Genomic DNA, 22,819 nt, shown 5'->3' with positions numbered 1-22,819 from the left:
AGATATTAATACCATAATTTTATATTTGAGTACACCAAAGCTATAAAAGATTAAATAACTTGCCCAAGGTTACAAAGCTAACAGTAAAAAATCACCTCTAAAGTTTGACTTATGGCCCTAACCAGTGTTGGTTGGGAGTCATCCCGCAATGCAAAAGGTGCTGGTTAATTCCCGGTCAGGGCACATGCAATATCTGGGTTGCAGGTTTGGTCCCTGGAAGGGACGCAGGCTAGAGGCAACCAACTGATGTTTCTCTCCCAGACTTATTTATTAGTGGTTTTCCAGTCCAAAAAGGAAAGCTCAGGAAAAATTGAGAAGTCTTCCCTGTGACCAAAAACAAAAGAAGCAATAAGATGAAGACAGCATTATCTCAATTTACAAAAAGAGGCAGGAAAGTTTGTTTGAGAAAAAATATTCAAAAATCTAGGAACTGATAAATTCTGGGGTTCCATTTTGTAATGTTTAACAGCAGTCAAATGATTAATTCCAACAGCTTTTGGCCTGAAAAATGTACAATAATTAAAGACTATCTTTACTAATCTAATACATATCTACATCACAGGTTTCCCACTACAGAAGGTAGACTGAAAAACGTCTCTATGGTTCTGTAATTTCAAACTATTTCTTTTCATTTTTGTTACTAAGAAAAGTAGTTATTGCATAGAAGTTAAGGGCGAAGACCATGAAGAAGACAAAACTAAGTAAAATCCTGACTTCTTAGCTATATAACCTTGAGCAAGTTACTTAACATAAGCCTTACTTTCTTTATCTGTAAAATAAGGTTATTAGTGTCTGACTCACAATTATTGTAATTAGTAAATGAAATAATGTGTATAAAGCATTCCATGTAGTATCTGGTATATAGTAAGTGCCCAATAAATTTGTTAGGGTAAGATATTTTGATGACTTCTCTGTTTTGAGACGATACTTTAAGAAAAAACTTTAAACTTTTTTATTGACTGTGCAAGGAAAAGAAAGGTATTAAAATTTCCATTCAATGTGTCAGAATATTTTTCAGTGCCAGGACAATTTACCATAAAGCTTTCAAACAAAACCTAGATTTTAAAAGACAGACTTTAGTCCTCTGAAATTCACTACCTCTTCTGTACATAATGTGCAAGAACATTTAAAATGTAGGGCAGGGCACATTTGTAATATGCTATTGCTACAGTAATACAACTATTTCTACAGATAAGAGTCAATTTCATCATTAACCACTGAGGGGAGCTGCAACCTAAAAAACGGTTTATATAGACTTTCAGGGTTATTTTAAAACTTTCTCACATATCACAATATTTGTTTAATAAACTCTTATCAAAATATATTTTAAATTAATTTGATAAGCATGCCTGAATTCTCTTTTGGAGGCCTTACAAGTAATACGAAAGCTCAGTATGTCTACATAATAAAATGGGGGATCCCCATCCATAACTCTCCTGCCTTTGCTCATTAGCACTTATATATTGTTTATTTGTTCTCTCTCTCTCTCACACACACAGAGGAATGTAAATTCCATGAAGAAAATATTTTTTGTGTTTTATACACGACTCTTATTTCAAGTACCTAGAACAGTGTCCAACACAAAATACATGCACAGTGAATTAACTGCTACTGAATGAGTAAATAAATGAACAGAATACTGGTTTATTTATTTGAAAGGTTAAAATACATTAGATAATGTCAACTATAGTAGTCCCTCTGCCAACAGTTCTATTTCCAAGGTTTTAGCTACCCGTGGTCAACTGTGGTCCAAAAATATTAAATAGAAAATTTCAGAAATAAACTATTAGTAACTTTTCAATTACATGCCCTTCTGAGTAGCATGATGAAATCTCATGCTGTCCCACTCTGTCCAGCCAAGGCGTTAATTATCCCTTTGTCCAGAGTATAGACTATCTGCCCATTAGCCATTTAGTAGCCTTCTAGGTTATCAAATTGACAATGGAGGTATTGCAATGTCTGTGTTCAAGTAACGCTTTTGCTTAATAATAGCCTTAAAATGCAAGAGTAGTACTGGCAATTGAGATATGACAAAGAGCTATAAAGTGCATCCTTTAAGTGAAAAGGTCAAAGTTCTTGACTTAAAAAAAAAAATCGTAGGCTGAGATTACTAAGATCTACAGAAAGAATGAATCTTCTATCCATGAAATTGCCTAATTTATAAATTAAACTTCATCTTGGGTACACAGACATAGGGTTCCATACTGTATGCAGTTTCAGGCACCCACTAGGGGTCTTGGAATGTATCTCCTGTGGATAAGGGGAGACTACTGTAAAGCTAACTGCTACTACCTGAGAAATGTAATGTCTGTGTATACTGAATGTGTATACCGAATTTTGGTTTAAAGGAAAATATCTAAGAGCAGTTACTTAATCCTGTAGATGAGTATATGAACAGATCTCTTGAGAAAGACTTGTTTAGTGTATATTTATAGCAGAATCCCTCTTAAACCAGTTGGTCAATTAAATGAAGAATTATGATTATTGAGATACATTTTAATTTTGTTCAATACTTGTTTCATTCATCAGTTTTTATGTCTTCTTGTAGTATAACTTTATTAATTGTCAGTTTTCTTGTATAATCAACTCTCATAATATATCATTAGTGTATTTCAATACCTTTTAAATAAAATAAATACGGGCAACAGAGAAGCAATCTGAATAAAAACTTGTTATATTTGTATAAATTTGTCCCAATTTTTTACAGTTGTATTTCCAGCAATTTCACAGCAGTTTTTAACAACTAAGTTTTATCAACTTTTTCTAAAGCATTTAACAGTTTTCATGAAATAATTCTCAAACTACTATTTCATTGGCCTATGAAATCTCTAATTATATAATTACAATAACAGGACAGCAGCCTTTTAAGAAGTACTGTAAGGGACAAACCCAATTTACATCTCCCTTGGGAGAGCAGAAGTATAGGAATAAGTCAGAGGGAAGCCTTCCAACCATGTTGACACATGTGGGGTTAAAACCAGAATGTTTATAGATGGGATAAAAAGTATGAGGTAATCTATGCAAATTAAATAGAGAGAGGTAGATGAGAAGAGGTTTATGTAATGGCATATGGATCCTTCACATACTATCTCACTGCCACTAGAGATTACTTTTTGAATTTTTCTTCAATACAGTTGATGGATAGTAATGTAATAAACTTCAATCTATTCCTTTGACCCCACCCTGCCCCCATTTATTAGCATTTATTTGATGTGGAATTTACTCCCAGGCCATAAGTTTTTGTTTCTTCAGTTTCTCTGGGATATCTTACTTCTGTACAACCTCCTTGTCTGGTTTATGAAAATCTGCTCTTTTCCAGTCGGATCCTCTCCATGTGTCAGGCAGAGCTCATACATGGGTTAATCTGCCCATGAGCTCTGTAAATTCTGCACCACATCTTGGGAGCTTTGTTCACTTGGATATATGCTCAATGACCAGAGATTCTACATCTAAACTCATTAATTCAACATTACTCTCTGCATTTTTAAACACATGCAGCAAAAACTCAGCACTCTTGGGGCCAATGACCCTGCACCCAGCCCCACTCTTTGGTGTGGGTGTACCTACCAACTCCACCAGATATGCACACCCTTGATGGTTCGGGCAGTTTCATGAGCGTTCTTCAAGTGAACACAAAGATTTAAACCTCTTGGTTTGCATGATTTTATGGGGTTTTCTGGGTCGAGTGAATAGATAACCATTTTCAGAGGTCACTTCAAGCTGCTTACAGAAAGAGCTAAAATTCCTCTCAAAAATCATAATCTTTACAGGATTTCTAACAGTTAATTGAGTTTAACTATAATCATTCACTCATTCTTTCAATAAATATGTATTGAATACCTACTACAAAAAAGGCATTACATAAAAAAAATAAAAAAAAAGGTATGTACAGAGATAAATGGAACAGAACCCTGTTAAAATTTACTTATCCAAGGAGAGGTCCTATTAACATCTCAGAAAAATAACCTAGATTTTCCAGAGCAGATAAAAAGATTTAACACCTGGAGAGGAAACTAAAAAACTATCCTCAAAATCCATCTATGCCTCTCACTATATAGGAGCTGGTCTGGGCAAGGAAATTAGGTTAGTACTGTCCAATTCTGGTCTATTTTCCAGCTCAGAATACACTACTTCCTTTCTTTTGCTTTGTTTTAGGTTTAATTATACCACCTCATCCTTTAAGATTAGACAGATCACAATTTGTGATAGTTATTCTAGTTTAAAGTATTTAAATCAGTATACTCTCTTTTAATATATTTTAAATGTTTTATTTACAACGTATTCATGCTCTTTCCTGTGCACTAAGAATACAGCAATTTCATAATACTTCTGAAATCTAGTAACTATAAACAACATAAGTAAATATGGTAATGATGTATTTAATATTTAACTTTCTCTCTTTAACCTCTTTTTAAAAATAAACATGTTAGCAAAATAGGTCAAATCCCATATTTGTCTGTTAAAAAAAAAACCCTGCTGTAAAAACAGGCATAAGCCAACAATAACAAAATCATAAGAAATTCATCTAATAAACATTATTTTCTTGCATTTGGCTTCCTAGCAAGCATTATTAATTGTTGTCATCATTACTGATAAAAAATTGCCTCCCTTCCACATTCTGATTAATTTTAGTTTTCTTCAAATCAGCTCAATACCTAGATTCCCCTAAGTTTGGCTACCTCTTAAAAGATTGGTGTATATATGTATGTATGTATATATGTATTATACCCATGACTGAGAAATTAGGTTTCTACTACAAGGCTAATGTCTTCCATAATATGAAAAGTGAGCTTATATCATAATTCAATTTTCCTTTTATTAAAAAATATTAAACTATAGTTGACATAATATTACGTTGAATACAATTCATGGAATCAGCATTTACCTAACTTATAAAGTGATCATGGATATAAATCTAGTAACCATCTGTCACCACACAAAGGTTATTAAGATACTATTGGATATATTCTCTGTGCTGTACATTACAGGCCCCATAAAGTTATTTTGTAGCTGGGAAGTTTGTACCTGTTACTCCCTTTCACCTTTTTCACTCACACAATTTAATTTTCTTTTTTTTAAATCTTGCAAAGGAAATAACTATTATAGAAACAAGGAGTAGGAGCAAAGAACTGTTGTGCTAAAAAGTTCAGAACAGGAAACTCACAACAATACTCATATTCCATTCTAGATTTAAAAGTATAGAGAAAATATAAATATTGACATAGATTTTTAAAAGAAAGATGTAAATTAGGGAGATATTAATTTATTCCAAAATGCTATACTAGATAATTATTTTAAATATTTCATTCTCCATGAACTTGAAAATCAAAAACTTGTCTACAAAAAAGTAATTTGAAAAAGTTTACAGATATTACTATCAACTAAAAGTTACAAACCTACAAAAGCCCTTTGAGATCAGCAGAAAACCTTTATTTTACAACTGAAGAAACTGAGTCCTAGAAAATAATCTACTCAAGTTCACCAGCTTTGAAGATACAACATCAAGATTAACCCTAAATACTAATGCAATCAAAACTTCATGTTTTCTCTATACTATGATATGAGAGAAAAAAGTGTATTTTTTTCAAACAAGAATATGGTGCAGAAAATCTTTCAGCTATTAAAAAAGCATAATGAGGGCTGAGAATCACCGCAAGTCCATTGTTTTATCCACTACGTACCTCAGAGTAAGGTCTTCAGAATCACTGGATGGCACAGTAAAATTTAAATCTAGTAATAATTCAATTAAAATGTTGATTTTAAAACTTTATAAATAATACGAATAACAGTTAAAAGCCATCTATATTATGTTTACTAGATTTTTATATATCTAATTTATTAATAAATATTTGTAGAGAAGGAACGGCACTGTATTTCATTTTTTATTTTCCTCCTATGGCTAATTTCTTACTTCATAGTCACATTTATGGCAACTTCAATCATTTGAGTAAGAAATATGCAAATGAGCAAAATAAGCTTCTGAACTTAATATATTTTTCATTAAAAAGGTATCCAAACATACTGTTTCACTTTATATTTTAACACTTCTCTAACTTTTAAGATACATTTATAAAATTTGTAACACAGATTTTAATAACAGAATTTTTTCTAAAATGCTTTAGATTTGAAAGCCTTTTGCATTCAAACCTAATCCATACCATATAGCTTGTTTTTTAGGTTTTCTGGGGTTTTTTGTCTTCACTTCTAACTTTCATGAGGTTAGTTAGTTCATAACCTATCCTCCAGAAATTTGGAACTGGTGTGCTTCTATCCTAAGAGTAATTGTTTAGTAATAACACCTATCTCAAAAAATGTAAAGTTAATTCTTACATATTTTTACCATTAATTACAACCTAAATTTAATTCACTAATTCTTTAATACATCAAGTTAACTAACAAACTTCAGATGTATAACACAGCTATTAGTATTGAAAACCAAAAGAACATGTGTTGGGGAAAAAGCTCCTGATACGAAAATGAAAGCTAGCTTTTGAAGCTGTAACTGATTTCAAAAAGTCTATGTTTGTCTTTAAAGCGTCAGTGGCTATTTCAAGTATAACGTTCAGATCTACCACTACAGAAAAGCTAGTGAGTTGATAACATGTGTGAACCTTTAACGTTACATTGGCTTGATATGCAGCCATCAGATCACCTGCTGTGTTTGGACCTGATCTCCCCGCACACAAGTTTCTCAGACCTTTCGGACTAAAAATGGCCCAGTCACTGCTGGAAAAAGTTTAAGAATACTTTTATCACTGAGATATAAAACAAAGTCACACAATATGCTAACTTGAGAAGGAAGAATACACTGCAAAGGATATTATAAGTTTGTTATAAATATATTTTAGAACTTAATGGTGATCATGAAAACAATGATGATGACAATTGTAAAAACTAATATTCATTAACATTATTTAATCCTCAAAACAAGCTGGCTGAGAAGATAAGATACTAACCCAATCAGAGAGCTTATAAGTGAAAGAGCCAGGGATTGAAATCAAGTCTATTTGACACCAGAACCCACACTCTTAATTTAGTATTTTTTCATTGCCTATCTTCCCTAATCCCCATTCAAAAACATCTACTGAACACCTACCATACTCACTTGCCAGATACTTGAAATTCCACAGTATGTAAATTAAAGATGATAATTCAAGCACCAATACAGAATCCCTCAACTCAAACAAAAAGTTAAAAGATGTGCTTTATTTTTAAAAGATCTCAAAGATCACTCATGATTTAATTCAACACATGTGTAAATGAGAATTTCCTATACAAGAAGCATCATGCTAGATGTTGAACAGATAAAAAGGTGTATAAGACATGGTCTTTCCCTCAAGCCTCAGAAAGTATATATATAATCCAGAATTGAAGAGAATTTTTACTTTTACGGTTTAAATGAAAGTACTCCTTACAAATAATTCTGCTAACAGCTACTGTTGCATTAAAAATTTCTAAAACCTATGAATCACTATTTAATTTAATAAGGCAAGATCTCTCCTATTACCAAAATGCTAGTGTACCTTAGAAATGTATAGTCAAAAAATGTGAAACATGACAGAATTCACCATTAGCTTACATTTTCGATGACAAATGTCCACTCTTTATCTTCAAATTCCTCTGCATGAGGATCCTGTAATAAAAGCAAAATTATAAAGCTGAAATACATTTCTTTAATCCAACCAATCAATAAAATGAGACAGCCTTGCTTTTCGCTTTACCAACTTTTAAAAAGGGAGAGGCAGAATGGCCTACTCTTATGAAACTTCCATAATTTCTCTAAATTTAAAGAATTATTTTATACTGAGAAATTCTCTATTTTACTTATTTATATTGATGCATATCATCTTCCAGGATAGCACAGATGACAAGATAAAAAGAAACCCGATCATACAGATAAAAAGAAACCCGACCATACAGATAACTTAGCAAGTGGACTATTAACAAATACTTCATTTAGATGATGGAGACAGCAAAAGGGGGGGGGGGGGGCAGCAGCGGCAGCAGAAGAGGCAGTGGGAGAATGAAAGCTCCTTGAGGTTGGGGATTTTTGACATCTGGAACACTGCATGGTACATTCAGGTGCTCGGTATCTGTGGAAAGAATAAATGGCTATCCCATTTTCTTCTTTTGGTTCTTTCTCCACTCCTGAAGCTTTGCAAAATTAAGAACGGAAGAAGAGACTTCCAGTCAAGATGGAGGTGTAGGTAGATACACTTTGCCTCCTCGTGCAACCACAGAAAGAATTACAACCAGATCTAAGAAACAAATAACAACCACAACCATAAGAAAACTGAGCTGTATGGAAATCCTACAACCAAAAATTTAAAGAAGGTGCATTCATCAAGACATGTGCCTTTGTTACACATGCCACACTACAAAGCCAGGGAGTAAAAGCAGCTCCACCTAATACACAGAAACAAACACAGGGAGGCTGCCAAATTGAGGAGGCAAAAAAATACGGCCCAAATGAAAGAATAGAACAATACCCAAGAAAAAGAACCAAATGAAATGGAGAGAGCCAACCTATCAGATGCAGAGTTCAAAATACTGGTTACCAGAATGCTCAGAGAACTCATAAAGTACACCAAAAAATAAAGAAAGAAACGAAGGTTACACAAAGTGAAATAAAGAAAAATATACAGGGAGCAACAGTGCAGGGAAGAAAGACAGAATTCAAATCAACAACTTGAAACAAAAGGAAGAAATAAACATTCAGCCAGAACAGAAAGAAGAAACAAGAATGCAAAAAAAATGAGGAGAGGCTTAGGAGTCTCTGGGACAACTTTAAACATACCAACATCTGAATCATAGTGGTGTCAGGAGGAGAAGAGAAAGAGGAAGAAATTGAAAACTTATTTGAAAAAACTAACAAAAGAAAACTTCTTTAATTTAGCAAAGGAAATAGACATACAAGTCCAGGAAGCACAGAGAGTTCCAAACAAGTTGGACCCAAAAAGGACCACACCAAGACACATCACAATTAAAATGCTCAAGGTTCAAGATAAAGAGAGAATCTTAAAAGCTGCAAGAGAAAAAAAGAGAGTTACTTACAAAGAGGTTCCCATAAAACTATCAGCTGATTTCTCAAAAGAAACTTTGCAGGCAAGAAGGGACTGGCAAGAAGCATTCAGAGTGACGAAAAGCAAGGACCTACAACCAAGATTACTCTACCCAGCAAAGCTGTTATTTAGAATAAAAGGGCATATAAAGTGCTTCCCAGACAAGGAAAAGCTAAAGGAGCTCATCATTAGCAATTCATTGTTACATGAAATGTTAAAGGGGTTTATTTAAGAAAAAGAAGATCAAAATTATGAATATTAAAATGACAACAAACTCAAAACTTCCAAAAACTGAATCTAAAAAACAGAAACAAAAACTAAACAACCAACCAGAATAGGAACAGAATAATGGGTATGGAGATCATTTGGAGGATTATCAGCTGAAAAGGGGAAGGGGGACAATGGGGGAAATGGTACAGGGATTAAAAAGAATAACTGGTAGGAACAAAATAGACAGGGGGGATGTTAAGAATAGTATAGGAAAGGAAGAAGCCAAAGAACTTGCATGCATGACCCATGAACATGAACTCAGGTGAGGGTATTTATTGCTGGAGGAAAGGAGGGTACCAGGCAGATGGGGGCAAAAGGCAAAACTTAGGACAATTGTAACAACATAATCAAGCAGAGGGAAGGCAGAGAGGACTGGAGACGCCTGGGGAGAGTTTGGCACAGTGGCTTTAAGGGGAGAACTGGGGGAGCAGCCAACTGGGTCCCAGTGCTGATTCATCCCTAGTACTGCAGGCAGACCATTCCCCCTGCCAAGTGGTGTCAGCCTGAGGGGAAGCAAAAGCCCTGCCTGCAGGAATTAAGCTGCCACACCCACAGTTCTTAAGCCTGACAGCTAATCACAGATTGAATAGATTAACAACTAAAGGAGGCAGACAAAGGCAGTAGATCCCTGGAAGTCTCCAACAGGCTGCCTAGGGCCAGACTGGTACACGATCTGATGCCACCTGGGGCAGATCCAGGAAGTGCAGATCATTCTAAGAAGCATCAACAAACAATAAGAGTCACAAAAATGGGGAGACAGAGAAACACCCCCCCATCGAAAGGAAAGGTAGAATCCCCAGAAAGAGTGTCAAATGAAATAGAGGGGAGCAAACTATCAAATATGGAATTCAAAACATGGATTATGGAGAAGCTCAATGAGCTCAGCGAAAACTACAAAGAACTCCAGGGAAACTACAAGGAACTCCAGAAAAACTACAAGGAACTTACTGAGAATTACACCAGCATGAAAAAGTACATAGAAGCTATCAATAAGAGCCAGGAGGAAATGAAGAATACAATCTCTGAATTGAAGAACACAGTAGAAGGAATTAAAAGCAGGCTGGAGGAAGCAGAAGAACAAATCAGCAAGCTGGAGGACAACGTAGACAAAAACTCCCAGACAGTGCAACAAAATGAAAAAAAGACTGAACAAGAATGAAGAGGTTCTAAGACAGCTGCAGGACAACATGAAATGTAATAATATCCATATCACAGGAATTCCAGAAGGGGAAGAAGAAGAGCAAGGGATAGAAAACCTCTGTGAAAAACTAATGACAGAAAACTTTCCTAACATGAGGGGAGAAAGAGTCACGCAAGTCCAGGAAGCACAAAGGGTCCCAATGAAGATGAACCCCAATAGGCCCACTTCAAGATACATCATAATTAAAATGCCAACATTCAAAGACAAAGAGAGAATCCTAAAAGCAGCAAGAGAGAAACAACTAATAACACACAAGGGAATTCCAATAAGGCTATCATCAGATTTCTCAGCAGAAATACTACAAGCCAGAAGGGAATGGCAAAAAATATTCCAAGCAATGAAAAACAGAGGCCTGCAACCAAGAACACTCTACCCTGAAAGACTCTCACTCAAAATGGAAGGTGAAACAAGGAGTATCCAAGACAAAAGAAGGCTAAAAGAATACATCTCCACCAAACCAGCATTGCAAGAGATGCTAAAGGATCTGCTTTAAGAAGATGAAGAAACAGAGGGAGACAGAGAGGAACACAAGTACAAAGGGGAAAAATGACAACGAATAAGTACCTATCGGTAATAACCTTAAATGTAAATGGATTAAATGCTCCAATCAAAAGACATAGGGTAGCTGAATGGATTAGAAAGAATGACCCACATATATGCTGTCTACAAGAGACCCACCTTAGAAAAAAAGATCTACACAGACTGAAAGTGAAAGGATGAAAAAAAGTACTTCAAGCAAATGGACATGAAAAAAAAGCTGGAGCCCTGGCTGCTGTGGCTTAGTGGATTGAGCATCAGCCTGCAAACCAAGTGTCGCTGGTTTGATTCCCAGTCAGGGTACATGACTAGGTTGTACGTCAGTTCTCCAGTTGGGGGGCCTCGTGAGAGGCAACCACACAGTGATAAAAAAAAAAAAAAAAAGCTGGGGTAGCAATACGTATATCAGACAAAACAGATGTCACAGCAAAGGCCATAAAAAGAGACAAAGAAGGGCATTTCATAATGCTTAAGGGAAAAATCCATCAAGAAGATATAACCCTTGTAAACATATATGCACCCAACTTATGAGCACCCAAATATCTAAGGAAAATTTTTAAAGACTCCAGGAAAGATACAGACAGCAACAGACTCACAGGAGGGGGCTTTAACACCACATTGTCAACAATGGACAGATCTTCGAAGCAAAGAAACTCCAAAGATATAGAGGAATTGAACATCATTCTAGATCAAATGGACTAAGTCGATATATATATATAGAACTTTTCACCCCAAAGAAGCAAAATATGCATTCTCCTCAAGTGCACATGGAACATTTTCAAAGATAGACCACATGATAGGACACAAAACAAGCCTCAACAAATTCAAGGAAACAGAAATTATATCAAGCATCTTCTCAGATCACAATGCCTTAAAATAGGAAATCAACCTCAAGGAAAAAACTCAAAAACATTCAAACTCATGGAAAATGAATAACATGCTATTAAATAATGAATGGGTTAACAATGACATCAAAGAAGAAATCAAAAAGTTTCTAGAAACGAATGATAATGAACACACAACAGCCCAAAACCTATGGGATACAGCGAAAGCAGTCCTGAGAGAAAGTTCATAGCAATACAGGCCTACCTAAAAAAGCTAGAAGAATCTCTAATAAAAAATTTAACCCTACAGCTACAAGAACTAGAGGAAGAACAACAAACAAAGCCCAGAGCGAATAGAAGGAAGGAAATCATCAAGATCAGAGCAGTATTAAATGACACAGAGACTAAACTAACAATTCAAAAGATCAACAAAAGTAGGAAGTGGTTATTTGAAAGGATAAACAAAATTGACAAGCCTTTAACCAGGCTCATCAAGAAAAAAAGAGAGAAGACCCAAATAAATAAAATCAGAAATGAAAGAGGAGAAATCACAACCAATACCACAGAAATACAAAGGATTGTAAGAAATTAGTACGAACAACTGTATGGCAAGAAATTTGACAACCTAGAGGAAATGGACAAATTCCTGGAAGCATATAATCTTCCAAAACTGAATCAAGAAGAAGCAGAAAACCTGAACAGACCAATAACAAAGAGTGAAATTGAAACAGTAATCAAAAAGCTCCCGGCACACAAAAGCCCTGGACCGGATGGCTTCACAGGTGAATTTTACAAAACATTTAGGAAAGAATTAACTCCTATCCTTCTCAGACTATTTAAAAAATTCCAAGAAGAGGAAAGACTCCCAAACTCGTTCTATGAAGCCAGTATTACCCCAATTCCAAAACCAGGTCAAGACACAACAAAGAAAGAAAACTACAGGCCAATATCACTGATGAACATAGATGCTAAAATCCTCAACAAAATATTGGCAAACCAGATCCAGCAACACATTAAAAAGATCATACACCACAATCAAGTGGGATTCATCCCAGGGATTCAAGAATAGTTTAATATTTGCAAATCAATAAACGTAGTACACCACATAAACAAAATGAAAGACAAAAAACACATGATCATATCAATAGATGCAGAAAAAGCATCTGATAAAGTACAACACCCATTTATGATGAAAACTCTCAGCAAAATGGGAACAGAGGGAGCATACCTCAACATAATAAAGGCCATATAACATGAAACATGAAGCCAACATCATACTCAATGGGCAAAAACTGAGAGCATTCCCCCTGAGGTCAGGAACAAGACAAGGATGTCCACTCTCTCTACTCCTATTCAACATAATCTTGGAAATTCTAGCCACAGCAATCAGACAAGAGAGAGAAATAAAAGGCATCCAAATTGGAAAAGAGAAAGTAAAACTGTCATTATTTGCAGATGACATGATAGTGTACATAGAAAATCCTATATGCCACAAAAAAAAAAAAAAAAAAAAAAAAAAACTACTCGACCTAATAACTGAATTTGGAAAATAGCAGGGTACAAAGTTAATATTCAGAAATCGAAGGTATTTCTGTACACCAACAATAAATTCCCAGAGATAGAAGCTAAAAGAAAAATCCCACTTACCATAGCAACAAGAAAAATAAAGTACCTAGGAATAAACTTAACCAAGGAGGTAAAAGAACTGTACTCAGAAAACTACATAACACTGAAGAAAGAAATTAAGGAAGATACATATAAATGGAAGCATATACCATGTTCATGGATGGGAAGAATCAACATCATTAAAATGTGCATATTACCCAAAGCAATTTATAGATTCAATGCAATCCCTATTAAAATACCAATGACATTTTTCACAGACCTAGAATACTTTAAAAATTTATATGGAACCAAAAAGGAGCCCGAATAGCCACAGGAATTTTGAGGAAGAACAACACAGTAGGAGGAATCACCATACCTGATATCAAACTATACTACAAGGCCACGGTAATCAAAACAGTCTAGTACTGGCATAAGAACAGACATACAGATTAATGGAACAGAATAGAGCCCAGAAATAAACCCATGTCTCTATGGTCAATTAATATTTGACAAAGGGGGAAGGAACATCAAATGGAGTGAAAAGAGCCTCTTCAACAAATGGTGATGGGAGAACTGGACAGGGACATGCAAAAAAAATGAAACTAGACCACCAACTTACACAATACACCAGAATAAACTCAAGATGGATCAAAGACTTAAATGTAAGCCGTGGCACCATAAAAGTCCTAGAGGAAAAAATAGGCAGGAGAATTTCAGATATCCCACGTAGCAACATTTTCACTGATATATCTCATAAGGCAAGGGAAATAAAGGAAAGAATAAACAAATGGGACTACATCAAACTAAAGAGTTTCTGCTCAGCAAAAGAAAACATCAGCAAGAAGAGAAAGGAACCAAACATATGGGAAAATATATTTGCCAATGATATCTCAGACAAGGGACTGATCTCCAAAATATATAAAGAACTTATACAACTCAACACCAAGAAGACACACAACCCAATTAAAAAATGGGCAAAGAACCTGAACAAACACTTCCCCAAAGAGGACATACAGAGGGTCCATAGACATATGAAAGAATGCTCAACATCACTAGCCATCAGAGAGATGCAAATAAAAACCACAATGAGATACCATTTTACACCAGTCAGAATGGCCATCATCAACAAATCAACAAACAACTTGTGCTGGCAAGGATGCAGAGAAATGAGAACCCTGGTGCATTGCTGGTGGGAATGCAGACTGGTGCAGCCACTATGCAAAACAGTTTGGAATTTCCTCAAAAAACTAAAAATGGAACTGTCTTTTGAACCAGCAATTCCATTGCTAGAACTATATCCAAAAAATCCTGAAACACAAATTCAAAAGAACCTATGCACCCCTCTGTTCATGGCAGCACTATTTACAATAGCGAAGTGCTGGAAACAACCTAAGTGCCCATCTGTAGATGAGCAGATCAAAAAACTGTGGTACATTTACACAATGGAGTACTACGTAGCAGAAAGAAAGAAGAAACTTCTACCATTTGCAACAACATGGATGGAACTAGAGAGAATTATGCTTAGCGAAATAAGCCAGGCAACAAAAGAAAATTACCTTATGCTATCACCTGTTACAGGAAACTAATGAACAACACAAAAAAATGAGCAAAACTGAACCAGAGGTATGTAAACAAGGAATAAACTAACAGTAACAAGGGGAAAGTGGGGAGGGAGAGAAAGGGGGTAAGAAGAGGAAGGGTCTAGTCAAAGAACATGTATAAATGACCCATGGACATGGACAACTGGGTGGGGACTATATGTGGGAGAAGGGGGGCAAGGTGCAGGGAAGCAAAAGGGGGAAAACAGTGGGACAACTGTAATGGAAAAAAAAAAACAAAAAATTTTAGTGGGGGAAAAAAATGAAAATATAAAGAATGGAAATGCAAGTTCAGTGAATATTAGAAGGACAAGGATTTTCCTTCACACTGTATATTTTTCTCACTATCTGATTCCTCCAGAGTTGGGCAGTATAAAGAAGTAAGTAATGACATAAGTTTCTTTGCATAAAACTAAGAAGACCAGCCATTAATAGACGTTTTTTTGACTAAGACTTTAACTGGAATGTCATGCCTAAAGGAGACATGCTTGGGCTCTTTCTGGTTGTTACCAAAAAGCCCTGAGGAACTGGGATTGACTTTACAAGGAAATAAAAGCCCACGAGATAAAAGGCCTGGTACTTTAGTTGGTTGTGTGGTCCACAGCAATCTTTCCAGGGAAGGAATGAAGGTTGTCTTCCTGAAAGATGGCTAGAAGGGACCTTAAGGCACAATGGAAAACCAGGATTTGGAAAAGACAGGTGTGTACAAGCAAGGCTGAATGCTCAGCTTCTGTGCCCTGAAGGGCAGACTGAAGGTCACCCTAAATGTTCCCTGTGTAAGTTCCAACAAAGCAAATGTAAAGATCATATGTGATCATTTGCTGCTCTTGTTGTGTTTATGCAAATGAACAGGATAAATTAAAAATGGACTTAATGCAGTCCCTTTAATGACAAAGAGGGTAATCTTAGGGAGAAAAATCATTATTCAAGGAAAATCACGATGATCGGTGGCAGACTATAAAGTAGTACAGCTGACCGTCTTTAAAGTTTCTTTTCATTTAAAATTTGTTTTCATTTGAAAGTTAAACTATGTCTGTGGTATCATCAAAGATGTTTAATTTACAGGCAAGAAGAATGTCAAATGCCTTGCAACTGGATGTCTTTCCAATAAGACAGTCCTACAGATTTAGAGACTTGTTTGTGGGTTATGTTACATAAATTAACATGTGTTTTCTGTTTTCATAGAGCATAAGCCTATGATCTCATTACCTGAGTGACTGTCTGTACATATAGGCCTCATTTAATCCTGTCTGCATCGCTGTCTCCTGAGACTCAATGGTTTGGTTTAACTAAGTGACTGGGTTGATGAAGAATGGGGTGGTCGGTGGGCTTCACTTTGAAACCGGTTTCTCTTTTCTATCCTAATGGCTTGGACAGAAAGGGCCCAGAGGTCTGAGAGGGGAAAAACCTAAAATATTTCCCTCAGCCCAAACTAAGTATAATGGGCAAAAGGGTTTTGGAGAGGTGAGATGTGCCTGGCACACCTTCCTCCAAAGAAGCCCTTTTTTTCCCTAATGTGAAACATTGAAAAATTAATACATGCCTTTTGTAATCTAGTAGTTATGGATTGAATGACGTCTTTTAATCCTGTTGCCAAACCTGTCGCCCCCAGAATACAACAAGGATGCCAGCCTGTTAAACCAAGCACACTGTTGTCCAAGGACAGCCAACTGACCTGGAGTCTGCACGATCCTTCCCCATGTTGGAAGGTCAGCCTCCCCTCCACACCCCAACTCTTATTAGGGATTTCTGGACCCAAGGGTAGGTAGAATGACAACCATGTCCAGCTTGAAGCAGCTAGAGGAGCTCGAGACCTTCGCCCATTGTCCTTTATAAGATTATGAAGGGTCTCAAGTCTGAGAGGGAGGGATTGTTATTTTTTATTGTTAAAATAATTAATTAGCTAATTATTTTTAAAAAAGAATAATAATATTTGAAAGGGTGAATCAGGAGAGCTTGTATGTATGACCCATGGGCATGGACTTGGGGGGGACTGCTGGGGGAAGGGGGGTGCTGGGTGGAGGGGAGCAAAGGGGAAAAAATTGGAACTATTGTAACAATATAATCAATAAAATATACTTCAAAAAAAGAAAGTTAAAAAAAATAAATAAAATATACTTTAAAAAAGGGCTTTATTTAGAGTATTAGATTTTTTTAAATTATTTGTTTGTTTACTTATTTTTAGAGAGAGGGGAAAGGAGAAGGAGAGGGAGAGAAACATCACTGTGTGGTTGCCTCTCACTTGCGCCCCCAACTGGGGACCTGACGTGCAACCTGGTCATGTGCCCTGACTGGGAATCGAACCAGCGACACTTGGCTCGCAGGCCGATGCTCAATCCCCTGAGCCACAGCTGCCAGGGCTGAGTATTAGATTCTTATAGAAAGACTTGCCCTCATTTTTATACATGTATTTTAAACTAAAAGTACCCCTTGAGGCAAGGTTTTCTTCTAAGCAGAGATTATGTAAACATCTGGAATTTCAAAGCACTGCAAAGGACTTCATAATCTATATAAAATGGTAAATTGGCATAGCTGTTAATACCCCCGACTCCCTCCACTCATTAATCCTGGAAATGCCTCAGAAACCTGAGAAAGGGAATCGATCCTATACCAAATATAACTTTAAAAAATGAGGAACATTTCTTGCAAGTATTTATTTGACAAATATTTATTAGGTACTTATTATATAAGGGAGTATAGCGGTTCTATATGAATTCAAACATAGTTATCTATCTTCAAAGACAAAAATAATCTAAATAAATATCTGGTGAATGAAGTATATGGTTTCACCAAATACTGGAAAACAACACATCACTTTTTACAATAATGAACAGGAAAAGCTTTATCAGAAAGAAAGCATCTGGGCCAGGATGGATGGTATAAGACTTCTACAGATTTTAGAATAGGTAAAGGCAACTGAATATAAGACATAAAGTAGTGGGGGTCACATCATATGTGCAATTAAGTTATTCAAGTTCAATTCCATGTGTTAGAGGAGCGGGACAGAAGAAAGTATTGAGAGAGAGAATATTTAAACAGTGCAGGCTTTTGGCTCAACATTCCAATCCAAGAGTTAGTGAGGCCCTGTTCACAGATGGAAAATGGGCTCTGCTATTCCCCTGCTGGGTCTCAGGTCCCATGTGCTGCTCCTAGGAAAGCATCTTATTCGTGACGGATTCCACTTCAGTCTATTATTAACCTTCTGTTTCCACTGCAACAGCCTAGTTTGGACCCTTACCACTTTGTGTCTAGAAAATAACTGCAGCATTCTCAGTCTCTCAGCCCTACAATCAATCTTGTACAGATTAATTCTCCCAAGCCACAGTTCTGACCATGTTAATACCAATTCAAATTTCTTTAATGACTCCTACACACTTATGAAATGAATTCAAAACGTCCTAGTTTTACTTCTTTATATCTGTTTATCTTTTTTTTTTTTTTTTACTGTAACAGCATGGTGGTGACTGATTCTAAGCTGTATTCAGGTAACTATTCTTATGAGTAAATTCACACAAATAGGATAAAAACTTGTCAAAAAGGAGTTTCTTTGGTGGTGATATGCAGGGGGAGAGAGGAAAGGTAAAAGGGAATCAAAGGTGGAGAACATTGCTTGAAACTTGTTTCCCCAGCCTGCCCCTGCTCATGAACTAGGTTTATTGAGAGAGAATACTATAAATAAAGCCTGAAGAAGCTTTTCCATGAGGAATTTAGGGCAAAAACAGTGCTACTTTAAGAGACCAAGTAATAGAGTGTGACAGAAAGCTAAGGAAAGAGACATTTTACCACCCTGTCTGCCCGCCCTTCCCCCTCGTTTTGTTGAGGTATGCAGTATAGCTGTAGCACAGCTAGTACAATTAATAACACCACCACCACAAAATACTTACAGAGCACACATACTGCCCCAGTTAGTGTGCTCTTTTAGTCATCGTAAGAATTTATAAAATAAGTACTATTTTTATTCCCATTTAACAGAACACAAAACTGAGACTGAAAGATGTACTGTCCTACAGTGAACAATGAATAGGAATTAAACTATTGTTATGGTTTTAAGTCTGCCTTACTTTCAGCTACACTGTTAGTTCAGTTTCCCACCATGTCCTCAGGACCTAGAACAGTACCAATCACACAGCAGACTTTCAAAAATATTTAAATGAATGAATAAATATATATCTTATAAAGTAACAAATATTGAACAGTGCCTTACATAGTACACATTAATTCTTAAAGCATATGAGACATTATTTTTCAATACCAATGATGTATTATTCTTAGAACAATTTCAATAGGATCAAGAGATGATGTGATAGGGAAAAGTCAGTAAAAACATTGTAAAAGAGCAACAATAATGTTCATTTTCAAGACACTTCAAAATGCTATACCTACACAAGTAACTATATTATTTACTAGACAAAAATATTTATAATGAAGATCGCTTCCAGCTTGAATTAATTAAGTCTTCTTTGTTTCCTACTCTCTACCCTCTAGAGTAGCAACTTTCAACCAGTGTGCTGCAAGAATTTTTAAAACATGCAATACCTGACTATTTAGTCAGGGACACTGACCATTTTTCCCTTAGATTTTCAAATTAAAAAATGACAACAGCCAACACAACAATAGCCATCCAGTGTGAATGGATCAAAGTTATATATATTACTTTTTTTTGTCAGATTGGTAAAAAATTTATTTTTTGGTGTGCCACAAAATTTTAGCAATTCGTTTGTGCGTGCCATGAAATGAGAAAGGTTGAAGATTGCTGCTTTAGGGTCTCCTTTCCTACCACTGTAGTAAAGAGAAAAATTGAAAATGGCTTCAAGAGCCTTTTTCCTTCTCAGAACCCTAAAAGGCTTTTTATTCATTTACTAGAACCTCTATTTTTCAATCTAATTCAAATTTCAAAAACAAGCATGCAGGCTGAAGAAATTGATTTCTAGTTAAATTAGAGAAAAATAAAACACTGATTACTTCTTTAAAATGCACCTTGTGTATGAGCACACCTCTATAAATACTATACTTAAGACCAAAAAGGGTTTAAAGTAGTCCTTTTCTACTTGCAAAGTTCAAGATTAAATGAATTGTGAAAATTTTATTGAAGTAAAGTAAAAAGGGAAAATGTAAAAAGTTTTCCAGTTGAATATTTTCAATGATATTCAAACAAGATCCAAAAATTACCATGAAAAATAAAAAGTTGTTTTGTTTTACTTCTCTCTTTTCTATTATAATTTGGTGGGGTGGGGGAGTCAGGAAGATAAAAAATATTGGTGGAAAATATTCTTTAAATATTTTAAATGGTCACAAGGTTGCCTCAGCACAGGTGATACACCAAACCAGGAAGGAAAGGGTATTTGGGTTTTGTTTTGTTTTTTTCCTACAGACTATAACACTCAAAGTCATAAAAATTCAAAAGTAAGGATATGCTGAACGTTCTCATCAGTACTGGAAAACAACACTTATCTCCTAATCTTACAAGTAACATATTTCAACAGCCACTTTCAGCTCAGAATCAGTGTGATATCCTTTCTCCAAACACATGGTTGTCAGCTCTACTCTAACGCCATTTTTCTCTATCACCCTGTGTTCTAAAAAGTTGTATAACTATTGCCATTCATTTGCTTTACCAACATAAACAACAAACTAAATCAAAACACCCAAGAGATTACTTAAAAGTCTTCTTCAAGAATATCAGAGATCTTTTATTGCAATCTATATCCATAGTGGTTTTTATTACAGACTAGGCAATAAAACATAGAATAAAGAACAGGGCTAAATCAGTGTGTCTGGGCAAGTTACTTTCTTTTCTAGGCTCAGTTGCTTTAACAGTACAATGAAAATAATCATAGAATCTTAGGGTTGCTGTGAAAATTAAAATGAAATACTCCAAAGGTCTCACAGTAAACTTCTAAGCTTACTTGTATCATTCCAGTAGAAAAAAATATGGATTACAGGGGTTTAGTAACAGGCTTTTAAGACAGATGGCTGAAAGACAACAGGATGGTTCTGGTCCTCCTGAATAAAAAGGAACAGTAGCTACTGTCTCACTCCTTATTTCTCCCCAAGAAAACCAAGTATGGTGTATAAATGATAAGCATAATCAAGTAATGCTATAATGCCAATAACAATAATATCAAAACCACAAAATATACATAAAATGTTAAGAATGATTTGTAAAAAAGAATATATGAAACAGAGCATTTAAAAGTAGTATTCCATTCACTGGTTAGTATATTAACATTCATCATATTGTTTTGTCCCATCATCTCAGCAGTAGTTCCTGCATGAATGAATGAATACAATGGATCACAAAACCAAAAACTACTTTTTCACAGTAGGATTTCACACTCTAAGCCATATAAGAGTGATCTACTTAAACTTAATATCCTTAAATACTTAGTGGATTTTCACAGACTTTATGTAACTAAATTATGCTTAATGAGATGTCCTCCTTCCTCTTGTCTCTGCAAAAGTAACTTCAATATAACTGGAATGACTGAAAGAAGAAAGAGCATTCATTTTCTAATTTTACCATTTTCAAAGAGGCTAAAACTGAGACACAGTTGTCCCCACCATTTTATTTGAAGTAAATATTCTAGTACTTAATCTTATGTGTAAGAAATACATTATAGTATTTCAAGAAATATGGAAGACTTTTAAGAAAAAAACATGTATATAAATCAGGCTGGTAGCTATATAGATACACCTGCTTTTTAATTTACACTTTGAATATACAACTAGAATTTTGCTTTTAAGCTACAGTATTTACAAAATATTAGTATCAATGAAATATTTACCAAATATCAATTTAATACTTCTAATACTAACTAAACTAACTAAAATATCTACCAAATGTTAATTTTAAAACATATCATGTTATTAGTCAAACAAAGCTAACAAAATGAGGCTTAGAACTAAGAATTCCACAAACTTCAACTTTCCATACAAAAAACTTGAAAGTTTCTCATGGATAGAACATAGGAAGTAGTAAAAGTAGTATTCCAACTAATCTAATTATAACAAGTTCAAAAGAACTACCAAATTGTTCTGAGTTTATAGACCATGAAATACTCTGATACCCTTGCATTGCTAATAAACTGCTATATCCCTAAAAATAATGCACACTAAGGCACCAGGTTGGACCCAAAAGTACAGAACAATGAATACTGAAATATTCTGTCATTTAGAACCATGATTATATAATAAACTATTTAACTTATAAAAATAAAACTTACCTTAAAAAGTGTCACAGTGATTTCAATGTTTTCAGGAACAGGCCACACTACAACACCACGGTATGGATTTTTTATTCCAGGTTGCCAGCTATGAGCCTACCAGAATAAAAATAATGGTTTCAATATGAGGTACAGGGAATGCAACGTTAATAATTTACAAAAATATACTGACCCTACTTAACTATCCATTAGAGCTATAGTCTCCCTGAAACAAAAATAACTAGTCAAATAAGACTTTTCAAGCATTAAACTTGAGCCATGACAGTTATATCACAAGACAGCTACACGTGACATCTTTAAACAAACCGTCACCCTCTCTCCCACCCACACACAAAAGAAGATGCAAAATTGAGGTGTTTTGTATTTTCAAAAGCTACTATTGGTGACTGGATAAAATTTTTAACAGGAGACATATTTTTGAAATTATTTTTGCGATAAGGGAACGTAAAGGCAAATTCATTTGTCAAAAGGAAAAAGTAATTGTATGCTTTGCACTGAA

At 35.2% G+C, this 22,819-nt stretch overlaps 1 protein-coding gene across 10 annotated transcripts in view; it reads right to left on the bottom strand.

Moving 5' to 3' along the window:
- Positions 1-22,819, bottom strand: part of EHBP1 (EH domain binding protein 1) — a 381,983-nt gene that overhangs the window by 283,886 nt on the left and 75,278 nt on the right. For all 10 annotated transcript variants that reach the window (XM_090281360.1, XM_090281362.1, XM_090281361.1 and 7 more), the window contains exons 4-5: positions 22,321-22,416; positions 7,580-7,633 (exon numbers count right to left, since the gene is read on the bottom strand). In XM_090281360.1, the coding sequence (XP_090137486.1) occupies positions 7,580-7,633; positions 22,321-22,416 (150 nt within the window). The remainder of the gene's footprint in view (positions 1-7,579; positions 7,634-22,320; positions 22,417-22,819) is intronic.

This window comes from Furipterus horrens, unplaced genomic scaffold, assembly GCF_987537825.1.
Source record: "Furipterus horrens unplaced genomic scaffold, mFurHor1.1.pri manual_scaffold_6, whole genome shotgun sequence".
Taxonomy (NCBI): Eukaryota; Metazoa; Chordata; class Mammalia; order Chiroptera; family Furipteridae; genus Furipterus; species Furipterus horrens.
This window is presented reverse-complemented; position numbering and strand designations above follow the sequence as displayed.